This window comes from Lissotriton helveticus, chromosome 3_1 (assembly GCF_964261635.1).
Source record: "Lissotriton helveticus chromosome 3_1, aLisHel1.1, whole genome shotgun sequence".
NCBI classification, from domain to species: Eukaryota; Metazoa; Chordata; class Amphibia; order Caudata; family Salamandridae; genus Lissotriton; species Lissotriton helveticus.
In genome coordinates this window covers 1,747,280,638-1,747,306,252 of record NC_136061.1, presented here as the reverse complement: position 1 = coordinate 1,747,306,252, position 25,615 = coordinate 1,747,280,638, and the positions used below count along the sequence as shown (strand labels likewise).

The following is a 25,615-nucleotide window of genomic DNA, read 5'->3' as shown; positions in this document are numbered from 1 at the left end:
AGCCTTTTGAATCACCGATAAAATATTGAAATCTAATAATGTATGAAGCAAAGCACTGGAATTCACACACCCAGCTGCCACTTCCCAGAGCCGTCTTTCCCGGGTATAGCCCTTGCCTCCTAGTGAGAAGTCCTGCCCTCCTAGCCAAGCGCTGCCCTCCTGTGGCAAGCGCTGCCCTTCTGTGCGAAGCCGTGCCCTCCTGTGCAAAGCCGTGCCCTCCAGTGTGAAGTTGTGCCCTCCTGTACAAAGCCACGCCCTCCTGTTCGAGATTCCACCACCAATTTTCAAGCCTGGTTCCAGTGCCCGCGCAGTCCACTTCAGCTCAGCTCCAGACATCAAATGCCAAGTCCTGAGTGAGTGTGCTGCAGTTTGATGTTGCCCCTTTATACTTTACCATAATTTGAAGTAGCATTAATTACCAATCAGTCGTCAGTATCTTGAATTACATTAGTAAAGCTCCGTCCATTTTATAAAGTAGTCAGTCATGTTATTGAAATGTTTTTTTCCAGGATGAGCGATAGGGAGTGAACTGACAGTGAAGCTTCGGTGTAATTTTAAACTGCTGTAGGTCAACTTGACAGGGAGCGAATATGACGCCATGTAAAAATGTACTCTAGGAACTAATCATCGTGCCATTTCAGAAGGACCAGCAAATATGGGCTTTCACTAAATGTTAATACTCAGCCTGAACTGCTAGTAAGCTTTCAGACCCGATGCCAAAATAACACTGGCGAGTTAATAACAAGCGCGCGCGCCTCGCGCTAAAAGTAAAAAAAGAGGCGAGGGGAGAGAGGCGCCTGTTTCTCTTGTGGGAGCCAGCAGGAACCATCTGTTAATTACAAATAGATGGTTTCAAAGCTCGCTCCCGCAAGGGAATCGCCGAACGTGCACGCGTTGCCATTCAAAGCAATGCAACGCGTGCACGTTTTTGGCAGAAAAAGGGAATCGATTGCTAAAGGTCTTTTTCCTAAGCAGCGCATGCGCGCTACGTAGGCGAGACCTAAAAAATCACGCTATATATGTTCAGCTGTTTTTTCTGCATCGCATCCCAAAAGTTCCTATGGAAATTTACAAGAACTTTTTTTGGGTCCTTGCTTCATGGATTATCCCTAAACTTTCCAGGAAGTAGCTGAGGTGGATTAACTTTTTTTTGGAACTTTTTGTGCAGATTTGTCAAACAGCACCAAAGTTATTAGCAAAACAATAAACACTCCTGTTGGAAATGGCCCTTTTTGCAGGGTTATCCCCAATCTTTTTGCTTTTTCCTCCTATTTTTCCCTGACCTGTTTGTGTTGGTTTTAGGACTCTGGGCACTTTACCACTGTTGATCAGTGCTAAAGTGAATATGCTCTCTGTGTAAACTGTGTTATGGATTAGTATTTCCATGATTGGCTTATTTCATTTATGTGTCAGTCCCTAGTAAAGTGCACTGCGAGTGCCAGGGCCTATAAATTAAATGCTGTTGGTGCACTGGATTGGGCCACCTACGCAAACAGCCCATGAAGTGTAACTCTGGCGTGCCATTGTAGAGCCTGTGTGCAGCCTGGGGCTGTCATGTTGACTTGGAAGTGCACACACTTGCAAGTCCCTAAACCTTCCCTTTTCTATATGCGAGTCACCCCTAAGGTAGGCCCATGGTACCCCCATGGGCAGGGTGCATTGTATGTGAAAAGTAGGACATGCCCTGGTGTGTATGGCATGTCCTGATAGTGAATTACAGCCTACTTCGTTTTTCACTATTGTAAGGCTACCTGTTTCCCATAGGCCAGAGTGGGTAATTTAATTATAACATCCTATAATCCTAACTGACCCAGGGAACTTGGTAGAAAAACTAATTTAGTATCCCTGAACTCATAATGATAAAATACATCTTTTAGTGAAGTTGGTTTTAATATTCTGTGTTTGAAAATACCACTGTTAGAAAGTAGGTATTTTCTTGCCTAACCATCCAGCCTGCCTCTGCTAGCTTGTGTATTGTCTGTCTGGTTTGTGAGTGACAGGGGCTGGGGGAGACTCCAGGAGACAGGGTGAGTCAGCACAGCGCTGAACAGACCTATCTGCACACAGATGGGTGAGAGGAGTCGCACCTGGGTCTGAATAGGGCTGGCCTACCTTCCACAATGCTGGCTCCACCTCCCGTGGTGCGTCTGATGACCCTGGCCTACACTGACAAAGGAAGAAGGTGCACCCTGGCAGAATGCACCCAGAACTGGTTTGAACTAGGTACAGGCTCCTCTGCCTTCAGAGGACAAAGAATTTGCTGGTATAAATAATGGGGCCCAGAACCCAGATTTTTAGATTACTTCTGAACTAAGGAACCTGCCAGGAAGAAGGACCGGGAAAGCTGGAGGAGGAGTACTGCCCCTATGCTGCGTGTTGTGGGGTTGGCCTGCAGTGGTTGCTTCTGTCTTGGATAGGGAAAGGACTGGACTGTGCTTTTATCATCCTGCTGTTAAAGTTTTCTCCAAGGGATTGAAGAAACCCAACGAGACGACGACGGGAGTACTCTCCCAGGTAAGACTGAGTTAGGAGACTTGGACTGTTTTTAACTAATTATTTGCAGGTACAGCTGATATTGACAGTATAACGAACGTAGCGAACCTCTGTATATTTTTTATAAAGCGAGCTAACGTAGCTATTCTTACCGTTCGGGCGATAACGCCGAGCTGCTCTGAGTGTAGAGATTACTTTTTGCTTTTACTTGTTTTTGTAAATATTTTTTCATATTGGAACCGAGAGTATGGAGCTACTATGTTAATTATCTGACGCTATCCCCTGTTCTCTCTTGACATTATGCTGGACTGTTGCATATATGTGGATATTATATCTGTCAGGTAGATGGGCATGATGTATATATATGGGATACACCAGCATTTGAATAGGGAATGACTATATCGAGTACTGTGGGGGATATATTTACGCTTCTCAATATAAATGCAGCATATACTGCGCTTTTAGATTAGATTGCTCTTTCCGTATTATTCTTTATAGGTTTTGATGGAGGTGCAATAGATGTCTAAATGCATATTCTTATTGAGTGAAAACTGCTATGGTAAGATTTAAAAGGGTAAAATTTCGAGAATACTATCGATCATAACCAAAGATAGGTTGTGGCAACATTAGGAATTTTTAACTCTGAATATTCAGTAAAAAAAGGAATTCATCACAGACTAGAGAAATGATTTTTTCTCTTGCCTTTTATCTTTTATCTTTTGAGATTTTCTATACAATTTCTTTTGAATCATCACGGACTCGTGAATCATATGGAGGTAAATATTCTGATGAAGAAATCTGTCCGAGTATGGTTCCCCTTGTTCTTAGTATAGATCTTTTAAATTAAAGAAACTGTTTACTTACATACGCCTTGTACTAATATCTTTTTAGTTGAATGAGGTTCAACTTATTTTTAAGCTGAGGAATCTAAGGTTTTTTTCTTTCCTCACTAGATATTGAACGTTTCTATGATGGATGGACACTTACTAGTTTGAGAAATATACAGATTCAGCTAGGTATAAAGAGTCGCAGTACTATATCTACTGCAATTTATTTACCTTTTAGGCAGTGTGCTGATTTACTTTTTGTCTTCTTTATATTTTACTGATCTTATAGAATATTGGCCCATAGACAGGTTATACCTGGAATGTGGTATTTGACTTCGTGAGGAGTCTTTTATAGTGAGTCATAAGTTTACCGATGTTTGACACATAATAGAATCGGGTTACTCTTAGTAGGATCTTATTATTAAATTTGCACTATGACTATCTAGCTACAATCTAGATTTATGCTGAGATATTGGTCCTTTGTTCATGACCTTAGTGGTACTACAGACACCATCAGTCACTCCCTAAAATTCACGTGTCTTATCCTTTCCTTCTGTATCCCTTTGATTTTTTGGGTACATGTGTTCTGACTAGCTACACTATCAATTTTGTTTCACATATTTATTAAGTTCACATTGGGTGATTTCCTTTTCGTCTGGTGTTGTTGCGACCTTCTTCTCGCTTCTTTATAAACTTTTTTCTAAATTTCACTTCTCCTTTCAATATTGGTGGAGGTGAAGAAAAGCCAACTTGTGATTGTATTTGTATATCTTATTTGTCTTTGTTGTTTTGTTGTAGCCCTGAAGAAGTCAATGGGTGATTGTTTCCCATGACAAAACACGTGTCGGCTTTGCTTTCTTTTGGCTACATTTTGTACGATCTTAATGAACATTGTATGAAGATTGACAGCTTGATAGAAATTTCAAGTTTGTGAAGAGAAAATAAAATAAAATAAAAGGAACAGATATAATGAAACTTTGATATTGAAAAGAACACGATTTGGTCTCTCTTTTCTCTAACGATTTAATTTGTTACACTGTGCTTGGGGACAATACGTTTTAGTGTAGTTCCTATATTCCCAATAGGCTCTGCGCATTGGAATAATATCTTCAATAGTATAGACGTAGGACAGAGGTTAACTAGGTCTTCTACTGACGATATTAGACTTAAAGTTTTGTGTGTGCCAGCTAGCTCAGAGTTCACTAGAAACTTTCTCGAATAGGCGAGGAGGAGTTTAACCTCCCTGGATAGACAAGAAGGGATTTAGTTTCTGACAACCATAGAACATGACAACTTTGCTCTCCCTAATCAAGAGTATATCTCTAGAGTCGTGTGAAAACAAAAGACAACTATTTTACTCAGGCAGTACGTGCATTCTTAGTTCCACCAGTTTGTAGAGAAATAAGAGATGGGCGTGTTTCAATAAAAAGATGTTATTTATTGATCAGTCTCTTTTTCTCATACAAGAGAAATAAATCGCTATTATTGCAATACTCATAGTTAAGTAAAGTGCATACAGTAAAAGCAGGATTATAAAATAATACTGTAAAAGCATTGATATGGTTTCTTAGCCATATGATACTTAAAATGGATAAAAGTTATACATACATATATACATTGACTAATCGTACTCAACTGGTGCTTCTAACTACGCCTACCCCGGTGTGCCTGACCTAAGCCTAATACGTGGGATGGAGTAAGTAAGTAGCAGTTTAAGTTAAGTTTGTTTTGCCAAGAATCTGACTCAAGAATTCTCTGTAAGGGGTTAGTCAGTTCAGTACCTGGGATTTAGAAGGCAGGAGGTCTGGTATCTCTCTCTCAGGACTCGATATCCCAGTTACCCGCGAAGGTAAGCCGGAAACGCCGGAGGCTGGATTTGTCGGCAGGAGAAAAGGCAGCGTCTCTCTCAGCGCGTCAAAAAGGGAGGGGCAGCGTCCGTGGGCTTCCTGCCTCAGCTGGGCTCTCCGGCAAGTAGCGCTGCTCCAAGCTCATCACCACCGTGTCTTTGCTTAGGGCAGCGTCGGTATATTTATACCTGAAAGGTGCCGAGTTTGACGTAAGGATGGACATAAGACGTCAGTAAGAATGTCATAAGGACTGGTCGTTCTTACATTCTTTTCAGGAGTTCTCGAGCGAAATCAAAACAATAGCTGCGGGGGATTTCCCAGGTCTGCTGGAGGTTTGGTTTGTTTTGAGAACTCGGTGTGCTTTCTAGGGGGCTGGAGGAATAGTGCTTGCTTAATGTGACAGCATGCGCTATGACCTAATCTGAAAACGGGTTTCTGTGCCGTTGTATGGACATTAGTGAATTAATAACCGGTCAAGGGTCAGAAATAGGAGTATCAATATAGGTACCTAGATAAACACACTACACCCACTCCACAATTTTATGTACATATTTACTAACCTAAGCAATAGTAAACATAACTAACAGTGCATGTGTATACCGAACCACCCCAAAAACATTTTTTTTTTGTATTTGAAAAATGGCGTATGCGAAATACACGAAATGAGTATAGGTACTGTATGCATTCAAGCAGTATAATCATTCAAAAAGGAGATGCACATTTTATATCAGCATGAATGATTTGCGAAATTACACATGAAATGGCTCTTGATACAGAAAAAAATTGCGAGACCATCTCATCACATATAAACACAATTAATTGCATATAAGCTAGAGGTTGAGGTAATGTAATGTCTCTAGAATTACTAAGAATAGAAGCTCTGTCCTCTAAGAATAATTTTACTTTAAGCAGAAGATAAGTGCCAAAAAGGTAAATATTTTGGAATTGGAAAAAAAAGTTTTCGCTTTTCAGGGGAGAAGAGAAAAAATAGTTCACAGTCACTTTGTTTTCAAAAACTGAAGGCCAAATTCAGAGTTCAGGGAACGCCGTGTGCAAGTTTGTTTAAAGTCATTCTCTCTGTTCCGGTGAAAACATCATTTCAGACAGACTCTCGAAAAAACAGTCTACAGCTTCTGGTGAAAGTTCGACTAGGTTGGAAAATGTCGCTACCATGCAGTCATGCGCATGTTCGCTTTCAATGATGGTTCGATCAGAACTGCTTACAGAAGGTCGTACCTGGTCGATGCTGCTTTCATCTTGTACTTCACTACCCTTCAATCGTAGTGGTGAAGTCTCCACAAATGCCGTCATCAGGATAGGTAGCCGCTGGGGACAGCACAATGCATGAGCCTTTACTGGACCCAACAAAGTATCTGCATCCAATGGTACTTCCGATTGTAGTGTAAGACAGGTGTCCAACACACATTCTTCGCCGCACAGCATGCACCTTAATACAGGCATAACACAATTCTGCCAGATGGGTCTGAATGAAAGAAACCAGGTCATATTCAGATCTCGTAGCCGGGCTAAGCCAAGGACTTTAGTTATGCGGTCCCGGTAGCGTATAGCTAGGATCGTTTCTTCCATTGTTACTGGAGTCTTGTCTGTGACATGGCTTGCCATAACGAAGCAAGAGTAGCAAGAATAAAATGCCTGCTACGAGTCCCAACAGGAGTGGAAGTCCGCCAAAGATGGAATGGACGAAATTTGGAAAAATACCCAGGACTGCTTTGAATGGGGTTAACAGTCCCGAAAAAACTGTCTTAAATACACTTGCGATACCACTTGTATCAGAAATATTTAAGATTTCGTTTAGCATTTCTGCGAAGTGTAGGGGGCAATTTGTTGATAATAATGCATGTATCTCATCCGTTGTCCTTGCAACTTGGAGATCATACGTTTCTTTTGATGACATCAAATGAGTTGGCGTCTGTAGGAGCACAGTCTTCATTCTGCTTGAAGTATCAATTCGAATAGAAGAGATTTTCAAACTGGGCCATAACCTTCCCTCCCTGTCTGGGGTGTCATTCGGGAACAATACTCGCTCACAGCAAATGACCCTGGTAGTCACGCTTACCAGATAAGGTTTTCCTGGCAGCAAGCCACAACATCTGTGATCTACAATTAGAATGTAACTCCCGTTAGAAAGTCTTTTAAAGAATGGGTCTATTCGTGTTGCAGGTGTGCCGAGCTGGTGACATGAAAGGTTATTTGAAGTTCCTTCACAGGCCCCATGTAAACTTATACCTTGACACAGAAGTATACCACTTAGTGATGTCTCACGATTATTACCACTAAGAAATACACTCTGTCCTTTATTACTGTAACATGTCTGTGTATAAGGTAAGTTCCATGTTGACTTAATGTATCCTTTACCCAACCTTTCATACTGGCCTGCCTGTATATATTTTTGGCAGTATCGAAACTGGAAAGTCGTTATCGGAATACTTATTATCCCATGTATTATCCATTCAATGACAGGTCGTTCTGACATTGACAATGGTAATCTCTCAAGTTTTTCAATGCTCAGAATTGTATATTCCGCACCCTTCTGTGCCAAACTGATTTGTGTATCAGTAAGGTTAAAGATACTGAATAGTGATGTTGTGTTGATTAAACGCCAAGGCACGTAGCCTGAACGCAGATTTTGTAACGTCCAGCCAAGCTGTACAATAGAACGCAATTGGGACTGACCGTGTTGCAACATCAGTAAGTCTTGTTCTATTATATCGATTGCAGAAGATACAATACTGTCCAGTGAATATATTCTGGAAGACAGTCATTAACCCATTGTCCACAACAGAAAGTGATTTTTCCAAATTAGCACGGTCAATTTCCCGTATTTTCTCAGCTGTTTCAATTTGAGTTACTTTCCAAGCTTCATTGTAAGCTGCATATATAGAGGCCACTATGAAACGTTTTTGACGCTGTTTGCGTGGTCCCATAATGAAATCACGCAAGTCAGCACCTTCTTTAAGTAAAGTCAAGTGTTGCTTAATTTCTGCCAGTGTGGATGTTCGTAGCCATTCGAGGCAGAGTTTCCCTACACTGTATGTAGTTATAATCCCTGGATGTTGTCTCTGGGAGTATCTAGGGTCTGGCCTGGTCAATGTGAACCCTTGTATTTTGTTCAGGAATCTATCTTGACAGTTATTTGTGTCTGTGGGCCAGATCAACCATTTCTTCCAATCAGGACGTGTTCTGTTTTGGTTTAAAATATGGGATACGTCTATCTCAACATCTGTAGTGCTATTACTGTCAGCAGTTGGTTTTGGAATAGACGGTTTGTTCAAGTCTTTAATTTTGGCTAGGCCAAGACAGGTTGTCTGTTGAATTGTATCATTCAAAAATATAATTTGTTCTGGGATCATGCAGGCTCTAAATAATGATTCTATACCTTGCACTTGCCAATCTCTTGTACCCCAGATCGTCTTCGTTTCAATATTTTTGTTCCAGAAATCAAAACCAAATGTTTTCATTTTCTCAAAAAATGTCTCTGAATAGACTAATTTTGCGTTTGTAAGCATAGTTTTCATTCCTGTCTTATTAAACAATTTGAAATAAAACGTGTCTGCATTACTCGTGTTAAAACCTGAGAAATAAGAAAAATTTTCATGAAATGTTTTTGAACTGCCTTTTGGTGGAGTTGCACAATGTTCCCATTGATTATAATTAAAAACATTTCTAGGTTGAGCAGATTTATGCAGATAATGGTGACCATAGTGGTTGTAACAATACATCTGGTCATAATTAGATGAACCCTGTAAATAATCATGTTCTGTAAATTTAGCTGACATCACTAGATCTGACATCATATCATTAATACTTTCAAAGTCCCAATCATCAGCGAATGTGCTTGGTTTTACAAAGTCACTCAATGAAATCTTGAATTGATGAGGATACTTCAGGAGCTCAACCGGACCATAGATTTCGTAATCAGTTTTGTCCCAGGCTACCCCACCGGGTATAGGATTGGCTGTGAAGTTCACTGAAGAAAGATCTCTTTTCTCGATGTGTGAAGACTTGTGTGGTTTCAGGACCAAGTTGATGTTCTGACTTGCTGTGTCCATTGTAACATATTTACCCTCAATGAAATGTCCCAAGCATATTACCATGATGAGCCAAAGTATGAGGATGAATACTCGTAGTGCCACCCAAAGTTCAATCCATGGAGAAATCAGATAAGTTTCTTTTAGTTGATGAATGAGTTCCTTTGCTTTGTCTTTAAAAGTTTTTGTTGTTGGCTGTTCCTCAGGTTCACTTGGATCCTCAGAAAAATCATCGAAGTTGATGAAGTAGCCTGATGCTGTTCTGTCAATTGTTTCAATTGCTTCTGGATTCCTTTTTGTTATTTTTTTTTTTTTTTTTTTTTTTTTTGTCCTCATATATGCCACCAGAAAATGATTACTCTGAATAGGCGTACCTCAGGCCACTGACACAAACCTTCCTATTCCGACCCTCGTGTTTGTGGATAGCCTTTAAGGATTGCCCAGAGGTAGGATTGTTACCCGTCCAACTTCCTGTCATGATTCCTTTTTGTTATTGGAATTTTCTTTGTTTCATTAGCATAGTCTGTGGTTACATCATTGTAGACTTGTGTTTCTTGATGTACAATTTGGATTTGGGTTTCAAGAGGTTTGAGTTCCATGGCTTTGTTGTATAGTCCTTGTTGTTTCACTGTGGGTTTATCAAATGTGATTAGTCTCTCAGTTTGAACCTCTGTGGTTGTAGCAAACTTTGGTGTTCTACTACTTCTTGGGAGTCCACTTGGCCTACTACTTGTTATCGGCCACATGATTGTGGTTTAACCAGGTCGATGGATACAACTCGGTTCTCCTTTTTACCAGCAAGGGGCGGTAATACCACTGATCTTGTCCCGTTGACAGACAAGACAGGCACTGCTTTTCTGTAAGAAGGCCCAAATTCCTTCTTTACCGCGATCTTCTCTCTGACCAGATCCCCGATTTTTGGAATCCAGACAGGCCTTGCTGGGACAGGTGGTTTCTCTTCAGTGGCGGTTGGCTGTTGCTTCAACTTTATGTTGCTCAGGTCTTTTCTTTTTTCATTTAAGTCCTGTAAAATAGCCAAACGATCTTTGATATCAAAGCATTTTTCTTTAACCACTGAAGTTTGACTATCGAGGTCCTGGATTAGCATTCTAGTCCCAAACAATAGTTCGTACGGACTGAGACCTCTTAGAGAATTTCTTGGCAGATTATTAAGACTACGTTGGGCACTTATTAAATGTTTGACCCATCCAGCTCCCAAACCTAATACCTTCACCATTATAGATTGCTCTATGCCTTGGTTTTTTCTTTACACTATCCCGTTTCCCTCAGGAAGGAAGTGAGAAGAGTCCCGCAATACAATACAATGCTCATGCTGGCCATGCCCCCCCCATAAGCTCGAGAGCTAAAGGCAGGACATTTGTCAGAACGTAGCATGCTCCTAGCGTATATGCCATTATAGACTTGCAAATCTTTGTATAACAGTTCAGACGTCAGCCGAGAGCTGTGGTGTACATTATAAGTGAAAATAGTCTCTACATGTTAATATGACGCATTATTCATACTGGGTATTTTATGTCGATAGCCTAATCCTTTATTGAGCGAAACGCCATGGCAATACACCGTCTCGGTCACCACTGCGATCTCTGTTGCAATTTGGACAGTTTCTTGCGAATAGGTGATGTTCCAGGCTCATTCCTGGCCACCAGTATGTTGATTGTAATTCTTCCAGAGATTCCTTAAGTTTAAGGTGTCTAAGACCCTCACCCATATGTGCGTCTGCTATTAACAAGCCTCTCCTGTTCGTGTTTGGAATTACTCTATCCCCCACTCCAGGGATTCGAGCAAAAGGAACGGAGTTTGCATCGATTATGTATGTATAATTGAGTGGATAGTTGATGGGTAGCGCTGAGCAGTCGCCTTTTGATGACGTTTTCACCGCCAGCATTGTTTCCCCGTAAATGTATTTTCCTGAATGCTTTTTTGTAGCTACGGAAGCCGATTTAGTTGCTTCCGCTGTGGCTGTCTTAGCCAATAAATTCCCTGCAGCGTGAACGCCATCACGCTGATGACTCGGTGAGTGTATCACGTGAGTCTTTGGTAGTTCTTTCTGTAAAAGAACTACTTGTTCCCAAAGCGATTTTTGCTTTATTGTGGCACCTGTGTCATCTTTGTACCCGTTTCAACCCATTTCTGCAAGTCGTTATTGTATGATTTGACGCAGTAATATGAATCGCACACTATTAGTGTCGGGAATTCGCGATCCGCATTGTCTAACGCCATTTTTAACGCTATTATTTCAGTTTGTTGTTCTGAATTATTTTCCACTGAGTGTGTTTTTGTAAACAGAGGTTTCAATTTACCTTCGCGCCACACGTCTTTTGTAATCTCGCATGTGGCGTTATAAGCTTGCTCTCCCCAAACTAAGGGCTGAGCATGTCCGTCTGTATATATTACACAGGCGTACTGTCGTATGGGCAGAATGTCGCTAGGCAGAGGATATTCTCTTTCATATTCTAGATCTTTTACTTTTTTCATTTCCGGGTCAAAATAGTATTTCACTCTGTCTGTAGCAAGAGAATCTTCCCATTGTATCCATTTTGGATTTAGTGCCATTGTAGGTAAATTACATGGGCTTGTTAATGCCTCAAATGCTGATTCTGCTGTTCTGGCTGTAATCCGTCTGCCGTCAGCTTGGTATCTTTCTCTTGCTACAGCTGTTTGAACCGCATGAACAATGTTTGCCTTAATGCTGAATGTTTTTTCAGCTTCTGTGTACAAGTGTGATTTGTAAGCTATTGGTACCGTTTCTCCCTCATTAGAGGTTAGGTATGTGAATCCGCATCTTCCTGGGATGACCCGAATCACAAGGTTGCGTGTGTTATCGCGTGTTTGCAATTTTGTTTTAACTAACATGTCTGTTTGTAAAGATCTCAAAATTTCTGTGTGTTTTTGAGTCCAATTGATTCTTTTAAAATCTGGTTTTATTAAGTCATAGAGATGTTTAACCCTCTCCGCGTAATTTATAATGTACGTTCTTCCGAAATTCAGGAAACCTAGAATTGATTGTAAGTTTTTCAGCGTTCTTGGTGCTTGGATTACAGCACATTTCTCTAGGAAATTGTCAGCCAGGCTTTTGTCTTCACTTGATAATTCATATCCTAAGAACAGGACCGTTAGATGGGCAATTCTCGACTTTTTGAAGTTGAATTTGTAACCCTCTGCTGCGAAACCAAGTATTATGGTGTTCACTCTTTTCAAGTGAGTATCCAAGTCATCATCTGTTAGATATATGTCATCGACATAAGATAATGCCTCATCATCATATGTTTGTAGTAACTCTGTTACTCTCGCTGAGAATAATCCTGGGCTGTTCTTGAACCCTTGGGGCAAACGACAGAATTTTTGTCTGCGAGACATTTATTGAGAAAGCGGTCAAATATCTGCTTTCAGGTGCTATATTTTGACAAAAGAATCCATTAGAGATGTCTAATGTTGTTTTGTATTTTTTGCACACTATGCTATTCATTAGTGCGGCACTGTGTGAGTTTTGTACTGCAAACGTTTTGCAGCATGAGTTAAGGTGTCTGTAGTCCAAAACTAGACGATATGAATCATCTGGTTTGGAGACAGGAAACAAAGGATTGTTCATTTGTGAGGTGCATGTTTCAATCACCCCCTGGTATTCAAGTTGATCTAAAATCTCCCTGACCTGTTTTTTAGCTTCTTGCTTAATTGGGTACTGCCTCTGTGCAGTCGGTTGAGATTTTAACTGGATCTTGTGAGGAGGAGAGTCCTCATCCCATCCCACATGATTTTTATATAGTGCAGGAGCTTGGGCTACTGCCCATTTTCTTGCAAGTGTATATTTTTTATGAATTGGAATATGATTTGAGAAGGCAGGCATAATCATTTCTTCGCCATGAGGGCACTCCCTGACAAACTCTGGTGGCCAGTCTTTTTCAGCTAGAAGGATGTCATAACTCTCGGAGAGATTATCCCAAAATAGACCCCTTATTTTCCTAGTCTTATCTCCCTCTATACGTAAAGTTATTTCATATATTTTATGAGGTTTGCTAACTCTGGTATCTGCAGTTTCCACCTGAATGTATTCATTCGTGTCCCCTGTCTCCAGATGATTCATCAGGATCTTGCAAGCTATGCTCACTTCTGCTGCGCTGTCTAGCATTGTCTGAGCCCACTCTCCGTTTTTCAACTGAGTCCTCAGGATCCTCTGCATGTTTGATTATTTTAATGCTGGCTACCTTCTTCTTTGGGAATTGTAACTTTTTACTTTGATGAGCAGGTTCTTTGTCTTTGGACTTGATGTGCTCTTCCCTGTGTTCTGACCGTCCTCTTCTTTCCGATTTCTGCGAGGAAGTCTGAAAAGATCGAGAGGGACATGTATCAATATCTTGATATCTATCAGGTTTCTTCAAATTATCCCTATTTCTAAGGTTGTATTTTTTCTCAGAGGGCTCCCTCTGGGGAGACTTGTGTCCTTGGTCGGAGATCTTTCTCTCCGCCGAAGAGACCTTCCTCTGGACTGGAATCTTTTTTCTTTGGGAGTGGATTGTTTATTTCCATCCCAGCTCTTTTTTGAAGTGTTTAGATTATTTTTAATAAATACCTTTTCAGGATTTTCAACTAGTTGGGGTTTCACTGGTTTCCCACCCAAACTATCTGTTCCTAGTTCTTCATAGGATTTGTCTATGATTCTGGCAAGTTCAAATGGTTGGTCTGCTATATCTGTTTCCTTCAACCTTTGGCGGATTGCCACATTTGCTGCTTCCCCCTTTATGTTTGCTAATAATATTGCCGAGACCTGCTTAAAGTCTTTCAGTAATTTCATACCCAGAGTTAAAGCAGGTTCTGGACCGTATTCATTTTGAATCTGTTTTAGCACCTCTGGTATTACCGACATGGACGGAACACCATGTGTTTTTGTGTAAATGGAAGCAAAGACTGTACCCCAAGTGTCACAGTCCTCCACATGTGGTGCGACTGTCAGAATAGTCAGAATTCTGTGTTTCTCAACAGGGGTGGTATCTGGAAATACCGCCTCTATTTGAGTTATTTTCTGTGCTAACCAGAATGGAATTTGGAATTTGTTCCCGTTTAATGGGTACTTTACCTAAACAGGACTGTATGTTCTGTGGTGTGATTTTATTTGTGTTCCCCTGATGAGGGGTCAGCTGTGGAATTTTAATAGCTGGTTGGACTGTTGAAGTCCGCATTACATATTGGACTAATTGTCTGTGTATTTTAATCAGTTGTTCTAGCTGTGCTAAAAGTTCTGGTTTCGACATTTTTTCAATGTCTGGATGTGGTGTGTAGCCGGCTAGAACCGGCCACGTTGCTCCTGGTCTACCTAGTGGACCGAGCCTGGTGATGTGATCATTATGTTTTAGGGCGCCTTTAAACCAGAGCAGATGCTCTTGGTATTTGAGTGGTATTTCCACCTCCTCGAAAGGGGTGTACTCATCCGGAGGTTCCTCTATCTTGTAATAGTGGAACTCCTTTGTTACAGCGTTTGCTGCTGGAAAGTTTATCCATGAATAGAATACCTCTGTCTGCCGATATTCGTGTGCCTCAATTACGGATATGACTGTACCACCTCTTGGTGTTAGTCCATTTTCTATAAGTTTTAAAGTTATAGTTTTTCTTATGCTGACAGGGATGAGTATTGCATCCGGGTCTTGCTGTAGGAGACTTGTGTCATCCGCTAGTAGTTGAGCTGCTATTCTAGCTGTCTCTCTTTCTTCTTCAGTTTCTGACATTTTACTGTCAAGAAGGGTTTTTGTTGCAGATCAGGTTTCCACGCAAACAAAGATTAGGTGCACAATATTTTGGAACAGTGTATCCTTCAACGTTGAATAAACCAAAAACCGTACATAGGAGTCTCCTCCTAATAAGTTTGGCAGGTTTTAACCTTTAACCCACTCCAGACGTCTTTGGAGTTTTATGGGAGAAAGGGTCTGTGTGGAATAGCACGACTGAGTTACTCTAATGCAGTGTGTTTATCTAGGTACCTATATTGATACTCCTATTTCTGACCCTTGTCCGGTTATTAATTCACTAATGTCCATACAACGGCACAGAAACCCGTTTTCAGATTAGGTCATAGCGCATGCTGTCACATTAAGCAAGCACTATTCCTCCAGCCCCCTAGAAAGCACACCGAGTTCTCAAAACAAACCAAACCTCCAGCAGACCTGGGAAATCCCCTGCAGCTATTGTTTTGATTTCGCTCGAGAACTCCTGAAAAGAATGTAAGAACGACCAGTCCTTATGACATTCTTACTGACGTCTTATGTCCATCCTTACGTCAAACTCGGCACCTTTCAGGTATAAATATACCGACGCTGCCCTAAGCAAAGACACGGTGGTGATGAGCTTGGAGCAGCGCTACTTGCCGGAGAGCCCAGCTGATGCAGGAAGCCCACGGACGCTGCCCCTCCCTTTTTGACGCGCTGAGAGAGACGCTGCCTTTTCTCCTGCCGAGAAATCCAGCCTCCGGCGTTTCCGGCTTACCTTCGCGGGTAACTGGGATATCGAGTCCTGAGAGAGAGATACCAGACCTCCTGCCTTCTAAATCCCAGGTACTGAACTGACTAACCCCTTACAGAGAATTCTTGAGTCAGATTCTTGGCAAAACAAACTTAACTTAAACTGCTACTTACTTACTCCATCCCACGTATTAGGCTTAGGTCAGGCACACCGGGGTAGGCATAGTTAGAAGCACCAGTTGAGTACGATTAGTCAATGTATATATGTATGTATAACTTTTATCCATTTTAAGTATCATATGGCTAAGAAACCATATCAATGCTTTTACAGTATTATTTTATAATCCTGCTTTTACTGTATGCACTTTACTTAACTATGAGTATTGCAATAATAGCGATTCATTTATCTGACGCTATCCCCTGTTCTATCTTGACATTATGCTGGACTGTTGCATATATGTGGATATTATATCTGTCAGGTAGATGGGCATGATGTATATATATGGGATACACCAGCATTTGAATAGGGAATGACTATATCGAGTACTGTGGGGGATATATTTACGCTTCTCAATATAAATGCAGCATATACTGCGCTTTTAGATTAGATTGCTCTTTCCGTATTATTCTTTATAGGTTTTGATGGAGGTGCAATAGATGTCTAAATGCATATTCTTATTGAGTGAAAACTGCTATGGTAAGATTTAAAAGGGTACAATTTCGCGAATACTATCGATCATAACCAAAGATAGATTGTGGCAGCATTAGGAATTTTTAACTCTGAATATTCAGTAAAAAAAGGAATTCATCACAGACTAGAGAAATGATTTTTTCTCTTGCCTTTTATCTTTTATCTTTTGAGATTTTCTATACAATTTCTTTTGAATCATCACAGACTCGTGAATCATATGGAGGTAAATATTCTGATGAAGAAATCTGTCCGAGTATGGTTTCCCTTGTTCTTAGTATAGATCTTTTAAATTAAAGAAACTGTTTACTTACATACGCCTTGTACTAATATCTTTTTAGTTGAATGAGGTTCAACTTATTTTTAAGCTGAGGAATCTAAGGTTTTTTTCTTTCCTCACTAGATATTGAACGTTTCTATGATGGATGGACACTTACTAGTTTGAGAAATATACAGATTCAGCTAGGTATAAAGAGTCGCAGTACTATATCTACTGCAATTTATTTACCTTTTAGGCAGTGTGCTGATTTACTTTTTGTCTTCTTTATATGTTACTGATCTTATAGAATATTGGACCATAGACAGGTTATACCTGGAATGTGGTATTTGACTTTGTGAGGAGTCTTTTATGGTGAGTCATAAGTTTACCGATGTTTGACACATAATAGAATCGGGTTACTCTTAGTAGGATCTTATTATTAAATTTGCACTCTGACTATCTAGCTACAATCTAGATTTATGCTGAGATATTGGTCCTTTGTTCATGACCTTAGTGGTACTACAGACACCATCAGTCACTCCCTAAAATTCACGTGTCTTATCCTTTCCTTCTGTACCCCTTTGATTTTTTGGGTATATGTGTTCTGACTAGCTACACTATCAATTTTGTTTCACATATTTATTAAGTTCACATTGGGTGATTTCCTTTTCGTCTGGTGTTGTTGCGACCTTCTTCTCGCTTCTTTATAAACTTTTTTCTAAATTTCGCTTCTCCTTTCAATATTGGTGGAGGTGAAGAAAAGCCAACTTGTGATTGTATTTGTATATCTTATTTGTCTTTGTTGTTTCGTTGTAGCCCTGAAGAAGTCAATGGGTGATTGTTTCCCATGACAAAACACGTGTCGGCTTTGCTTTCTTTTGGCTACATTTTGTACGATCTTAATGAACATTGTATGAAGATTGACAGCTTGATAGAAATTTCAAGTTTGTGAAGAGAAAATAAAACAAAATAAAAGGAACAGATATAATGAAACTTTGATATTGAAAAGAACACGATTTGGTCTCTCTTTTCTCTAACGATTTAATTTGTTACACTGTGCTCGGGGACAATACGTTTTTTCTGGTATTCTTTGTGTTTTCACGGAGGAGGTTAGGGGACGTTAGTGGCCGTCTACCCTTGTTCCCTGGAGCAATTTACTGTAGAAACTTACTGTTGAAGGTGGCGTTGCGCAAGGCTAACCCATCCACGTCTTGTGCCCGGCTTGAAGTAGAGCTTGCCTCCTGTTGGAAGTCTCAGGGATGAAAAAGGCTTCAGAGAACTCGCTGGAATCAAGGAACCTGCCAAGAAGAAGAGCTGCCAGGAGGAGTAATGCCCCTTTGCTGCAGTGTTGCTTTGTTGGATTGGCCTGCAGCTGCTACTTCTGCCTTGGGCAGTGAGAGGACTGGACTGAACTTTCTCTACTTGTGCTGAGTATCTCCAAGGGCCTGAAATCGCGTTGGCCTCCTGTTAAGAAGTCTCAGGGACTGCAAAGACTTCAACAACCTCTGGGTACCGCTCCTGGTACCTCTGTTTCAGTTGCCATAGAGAAGAGGGAACCGGGACCGACTCCGTCATTCAACTCCGTTGCTGGCCTTGTGTCCTGAAGGCACCACAGGCCGCACTGTCTCGCCCTGCACCGCACATCTTGGTCTCACCGACGCCGTCTGCACGATCGTCACCGAGCCGCTGCCTGCACCGCATCGAGAGGCACCGCAACCCGCACCGCCTCGCTTCACTTCGCTGGCCTGGTCTCACCGACACGGTGTCCGCTGGCTCGACACCTGTGTTCGCCTCGTCACGCACAGCTGTCTGGCTCAGCCAGCACCAATTCCCGCCAACCGGCTCTGTTGCTTGCATCGCAACCTGCCAGCACTGCATAGAGTACCGTCTCGCCCTGCACCGCACGCCTTGGTCTCACCAATGCAGTCTGCACGATCGTCACCGATCCACTGCTTGCACCGCATCGAGAAGATACCACGCCCTGCACCGCTTCCACTTTGCACCGTGACCGCGACGGACGCAATGACCGACTCTGTCACCTGCACCGCAACCTGCAAGCACCGCATCGAGCGCCCTCTCGCCCTGCACCCCCAGCCTTGGTCTCACCGACCCCATCTGGACGATCGTCACCGAGCCGCTGCTCGCACCGCTTCGAGGGACACCGCACCGTGCACCGCTTCCACTTTGCATCGCAACCCCGACGGATGCCAGGACCGACTCGCACCTCCGTGTGAGCCGCACTAAGAAAGGTACTGTTAACAAGTCTGTTCACACTGTTGTTGGCCCGTGCCGACGCGGTCAGCTGGAACTGCGAGACTGTTATTTTCAGCTTCGCGGTAGACCCGGACCGAGCTACCGACTCATACGAACTGTGTTTTCAATGTATTTTTGCAATTTAAAGACATCTTGCGAATCAACTATTCTTAAAGTACTGTATTGTGGATTGTTATTGTATTTGGTCTTGTTTTAAGTATATAAAAATATTGGATATTTTTCTAAACTGGTGTGGTGTCCTTTTGTAGTGCCTACACTGTATTACTGTTGGTTATGTGCAAATGCTTTACACACTGCCTCTGAAATAAGCCTGACTGCTCGTTCCAAGCTACCAAGGGGGTGAACAAGGGTTATTTTAGGAGTGTAACTCCCTTATCCTGACTAGAGTGGTGGTTTCTGCCTGGCTTTGGTGCAAACCTTAGCCAACCAGAAATCCCATTTCTAACAACTCCTCATGTAGAAACTCTGACCTAACTATAAATACACAGTGATGATTGCCACTATGTAATATACATAAATATATTAAAAATACAACAATTTGTTGTTACTGTACTCAATTCAGAAAGTATACCATAACTGCCATGCTTGTGAAACCTTGCGGGAGGCATGTAAAACAGCAGTCTACGAAGAATAAAACAGGGTAGGCCCTCCGTTATGGTTGATTGTTCATGGCATACAATAACAGTACATTTCAGTGCTGTTTTACTGCAACAATTGGGAAGGATATTTTCCTGGACTGCCCTCTCAAGGCTCAGAATAAAGGGCAGGGCGACAAAGCACTATTATTACCAGTCCATAGGGAAAGCTCAACAAAAACACAGCCCATCCACATCAGCTATCTCTTCCCTGAAACTAGATGTGCCAGGTGAACGGTGGTGTTAGAGACTGATTTTCCCTGCCTGAGTGAGACCAACCGCTCCATCCTGCGTGTTACAAACATCCCTTTGTGAAATGTCCATCCAGACACAGCTGTTTCGCATCTACTTGCATGCCCTTAAATCGGTCTCAGGAGAGGCAACAGAATTGGCAAACATGGGCCCTTTGGGCCATATAGAATATGCAACGAGAGTGGATACGTTTATCTCAGTGCAAGTGCCTGCCAATGAACACCCATGCTCTTTTGGTGTGTGGGGAGGGGGTTAGTAGGGTAGACACATGTTGGATAGATGGATAGTTGAGAAGTATATGAGTTGTTCTGGTACCGGTGAAATGCTAACAAGGTAATGATTATTTTAAAGATCTACTAATGCCAGCCCGTGAATCACTGCTTGCTATCTAAATAATCCACTTTATTTGGTCATCTCAGTAGCTCGCAGGTTGTAGATGTTATACTGCCATTCCACTTTCAGACACTGGACCACCATATCAGGCATACTCTGCAACAAGAAGGTCTCTTTCAAAACATATGATACTTGTTTTGCAAAGGCTCCTCTGTTTCAAGATGCAACACTGTTTTTAAATGTGCTTATTTCTCAAAGTGTATTTAGTACTGAGGCTGGGCCCAAAAACTTTGCCATGTATTTGATTCTTCAGCAATGTTCTAGGGGGGAAATATATACAAGTGTCTTTTAAAGCTTCTCTCGTCATTATAGCTGTGGTGGAGTCGGGAGAGGATGTAAATACTGAGCATATTCCGTGCATAAACAGTAATGAACATTTTTATAAAAGATATGAAGAATTACTTTGGCCAGGTTTAGCATTACTGTGGTGAGGCTTGGACGAACATAGACTGTACAGAGCATAATAGGGACAGTTCCCTATGTCAATGAAAGGAAGGTGTGGTTGTTCAGGTGCTGCAGAGCTAATGTACTCCAAAGGGGGCAGGTTGTCAGCCTCCATGCAATGCTAGCCCTTAAAAATGGACAACACTCTTGATGAATGGACTCTGTAACTCTGCACCTAACCGACATCCTGTCACTATCTCGTTTCAGGTTGCGGTCTCTTTCTCATGATCTGCAATGGGCAGCTTGTAGCCCACTTTGCGTGTCTGAGTGACCAGAGCTACCCCGTTTTTGATGACTCTTGATTGGGTGAAACGTGGACCTCAGTACTCAGCTGATCACCCCCCCCCCCCCTCTCAGTTGTGACTCTGCGCGTCGCTGGATTCATCTTTCATCGTCAAAGCCACAGGAGGGGCATCTTGGACTGCGCTTTGCATCCTGAACTGCCCGGAGAAGCGGCAACTACTGTATTATCAGTATGAATGTATTTATGTAAAATGCAATTTTAAAAAAAAATCTGTACAAAATATAAGGTTTACAAATGCGTGTGGACTACATGGCACCTTTTGGAATTAAATGTTCTGCGAGAGTATTAGTATTTTCAGAAAAAAAAAGAAATAAAGTTTGGCACATGGACTTGATATGGCAATCACTTGTTGGCGGTTATTTGCCAATGTATTAAGTGGGAACCTCCAAAAGCATGCAAAGAGTATTATGGTAAAAATATTTTCATCGCAACTATAAAACATTTGACAAAACACTGCACGATGTAAAACTCGACATTCACAGGACTTGATACAGATCAGCCTCCCCATGAAGCTATGCGACAATCCTATCTGGTCAAAGGATCGCTGTCATGATGTCATTATGTGGCATGATGACATCAATATATTCGGTACTGAGTGTGTCAATATTATTCGATTGAGTGGAATTAACTTCGTCATTTCATGGCATGATATCATCACTATATGGGGTCGTTATTGTGTGACATGCATTACCTTTATCTTGTGGCTGCAGCTCGCACATCGAGAACCATCAGGTCAGTTGACAGGAAAAGTTACTGTGATTTCTCTAAATACGCTTCAGTAGCATGGTTGCGTATGGCAGAACTGTTTCACTCAAGTAAATAGTTGATATTCCCTACTGAAGCGTTGAACATTTGTATATGAGACAGGAATCCCTGCCAGAATTTCAGAATAACCTGTTATGTTCAGTGCCTGTGACTAGGGGTCATTTGCTTCATTATGTCTGGGACATTTATGGTGGGTGCTGTTGTTGAATATCAATGTGTGTTGTTCACTGTGTGCTCATTGACTGGTGGGGGCGGGAGTCCACTTGTGTACGCATTGTTAGCTAACTCTCCAAGGTCTGGATAAATCTGGACTGAGAGCCCTGGTTGGGTTTACCTCTAGAAGTCTAGAGAAAATTCCAGATCAAGAAAAAGTTAGAAAACTCTTGGCTGTTGATCTGGTTCAAGAGTTATCGCCAGGTTTAGATACCTTTTAAGTGACCTCTTGCTAGTAAGCTTCAAATGTTGAGCGTGCCCCAAATCTGGATATTAACAAGTGGATCACAATAAATAGGCCAGACCCCCCAAAGTACCAACAAAGAAACAACTCCTGTGTACTGACATATTTGCTTACCACTGTCCCCAACCTAGAGCCAAGTGAGCTCTGAATTCCAGTAAACTGGAATTGCGTCCCCACCAGTGTCTGTATACCCTACCCAGAGGATACCCTACAAGCACTCTCAAAAACAAACTAGTAGGGAGTGGGGATCCTACTTGCTTGAGGGGGTGGACTGTTGGCCCTGAAAAGAATATGCATTCCTCACCAGCTTGAAGTATCTGTTATCCACAGTCTAAACTAAAACTCAGGACCAGACATAACAGAATAATTGTGGCATTGTATCCGTTACCGCTAGTCATTGGTCTAACACTACAGACTGGGAAAACTTCTGAACAAAGGAAAGGACTACATGCTAAACAGATTAAGATCACTAACCACACTGGAGCTTATGAATGCTTGTGAGTTGGTTTTCGGGCCACGAAGGTGCTAGGAACATCCAGATTTCAATGCTTTTCCTAATTTTGAAAGCCAGTATTTTGCCATCTTGAAATAAAGTGCTTTTTTCTTTTAAAATAATGGAATTTCAGAGGAATCCGTTTATTAACTGTTATGAAGTGTAATACTGTGTGTGTGTTTTGTTACCCCACATCACTTACAAAGGTAAGTCTTGACTCCGTTACCCTGTGAAACTCAAGGGCCTTGGTAAGGGCCTCTTGACAAATCAAGACGATGAATGGGAGCCTGAGCTGCTATGACTAAGATGGCTTCACACGGGCCCAAAGACTTTTCTCATTTTCCCCCCGCAAGTCAGGAAGCATAACCATCAAGTTGGAATGGTTGATGTGTGTGATGAGGAAGAATGCAATTCATTCAATTGAAACTCAAAGGCTGGACATCCTTGACCTGGAGTAACAATATGAAACTTTGCATGGATGCATGAATTGAGAACAACGAGGAATTTGATCACGTTTGTGGAAAAGTACACGTTATGCTACATGAAACTCACCTAATGTTGCAGACTAACTACAGGCATACAGCAACTAAAAGAAGCAAGTGGTTACACACAAATCTTTAGAACACTTCCATCATCTTGCTCCCGAGGTTGAAGATGTGGTGGAGACAGAGGTCTGTGGGGCTCCCGAGAGCACAGAGTTCATGATGGAGATTGTGGCTTGAGTTGTGAGATGGTCCCAATGGGTGAGCAAGTGTTTTGGGTTTGTGATGCTGTTGGCGGTGAGGGGTTTGACGTTTATACTTGTTACTATTAAGTAAAGGGAGTGAAGGATCAACATGCTTATATATCCTACAAGTGCCCCTAACCTTTATTGGCACCATCTCCAAATTACTGGCCAAAACATTAGCCAGGATGAGCCACCTGGTGGATGTGGTATACTCTGATCAGTGTGAAGTGCTTTCACATCATCCAGTTCTATTACCGAAGGCATGTTTTGCACAAGTCAGTAGTATGGCATCATCATTCATATAAGCTAATGAAAAATGTAGTCACAACGAACGCACTCCTAACACCTTATAAACAAGAGGGCTACCTAAATCACACTTGGATGTATGTTTTGGAGCAGCTTAATTGTTTGAGTCCTACTACATCTGAGGTAGTAGGAGAAGGCAGAATTAGCAGCACCAGGAGTAACATGAGACTGGTCAATCTAGCTTTTGGGATGGAAAAGCCCCCTGGATGCTGTACACTCATGGTCCCTTTCCTGGGTGCCCAAACTGCATACTTGTGATCCTGTTTTTAGTCTTTGGTTATCTCCTAGTGTGCACATTGACCAAAGCCAGGTCTTTTGACAATAATAGGTTCTGGGCATAAACAACATAAGAGTGACTAAATGTACAAAACACACAAGAAGTGTATAAGGAAAAATTCTAAACTACTAGAAAGGTGAAATACGACAGAGAAAGTGAAAAAGAAAAAGAAAATTAATTCTTTAAAAGAAAGAACCCTCACTCACCACCTAGTGGTGACATGCTTCATCATACGGTTCCCACTGGGAAGACCGAATGTCCCCCCCAGTGTGCTACAACGCCTGTGTTACAGCGGAGCGGATTTTTTTGTATTTTATTTGAAAAAACAGTGTTGTGATTAAGTGATAGTGAATGTGAAGTTAAAAGAAACAGTGTGTGCCCACTACAAATTTTAATAAAGGGCCAAACTGTTTCAATAAAAATTAATGGACACAATAGAGTTTTAGTTTTTAGAACTCGTTGTCCTGTGGATCATAGGTCAACATGTTTCTGCTCTCAGGAGTGTAATTCACTCAGCAATCGTCAGGACCACAAAATATTGTGACTCCTCCGGTGGTATGTGTGCGCTAAGACGCACCCTACCGTGAGGAATTTGTGTTAAAAATTGTATAACTCACGGAGTTCCCGTGGGGGCTACACCGGTTATCACCAGGGCCCACAATCAGTAAGAAAAAGGGTAAAATATAATAAAGAATGCCAACATCAGTAACCAGACATTAGTTAACACTTCCATAGTTATCAACCAAGTGTGCTCGTCATTTATAAAACTATGTCGAACTCCCAATCTCTTTTTCTCATTTCACCTTAATGTGACCACATGTTTTATTACATCAAAATAATAATACATGAGAGCCCCCCAATTAAGTTACGGGGTTTAATAGTCTTAATGCTCAATCCGAATCAATGCAAATTTAATTCATGCGTTACTGTTTGTTACCATCCTAAATTTAGGGGTCAGTAACTCAAAAATATCATGAATCAACAACTTATTCTAGTCGTATACATGCACGAAAGCCAGCCGGAATTGATAATCAATGTCGATACAAAATCCGTGCGGACTTATAGTGCCGGTAGGTTTAATTGTCAAAAATGGAAGATGGAAGGACGTTAAAAGCGGACATTTAAAAACTCACCGTAGCTATTGAACTATAAAGCTACCTGGGCAAACGCGGCAGGGGTGTTCTTCACGTAGCGCTGCAACTACAAAATCAAAGTATTACTTGCTAAGCCTCAGAATCGCCATGTTTGTAGCAGAACCCGGTTATCACAATAACCCGTCCCAACTTACTTGTGAGGCAACGACTCCCCACTTGAAACCTAGCTCCTAGCACTTCCGCGGCCCGAAAACACTGAACGCCAGCAGTGAACGGAGTAAATCCTTCCTGCTGCGGTCAAGTGTCTGGTCACATGTGCTCACGTCATGTATGCGATGTAAGTGAAACGACTTTTAATTAAAGGGAAAGAGGCTTTTAATATCCCTTGAACAGTTACAATTGTTGGTATGTGTAACAGGGTTGTCAGAATAAATCATAATATCAAACGGATCCCTTCTTAAAATAATGTTAATTTCTTAAAAAGGCAATCGGTTCCAAACCGTACAAATTATACAGCGTTACAAGTCCAGCTCCCTGGAAACAATTTTTTTTCAAGAGCTACAA

General features: G+C 41.6%; 1 protein-coding gene across 1 annotated transcript in view; it reads left to right on the top strand.

Annotated features, from left to right (window-relative positions):
• TMEM244 (transmembrane protein 244) overlaps nt 1-21,274 on the top strand; it is a 242,930-nt gene extending 221,656 nt beyond the window's left edge. Inside the window, exon 6 of the mRNA XM_078682527.1 lies at nt 20,836-21,274. Coding sequence (XP_078538653.1) covers nt 20,836-20,930 — 95 coding nt within the window. The 3' untranslated portion in view covers nt 20,931-21,274. The remainder of the gene's footprint in view (nt 1-20,835) is intronic.
• Nucleotides 21,275-25,615: the final 4,341 nt, after the last annotated feature.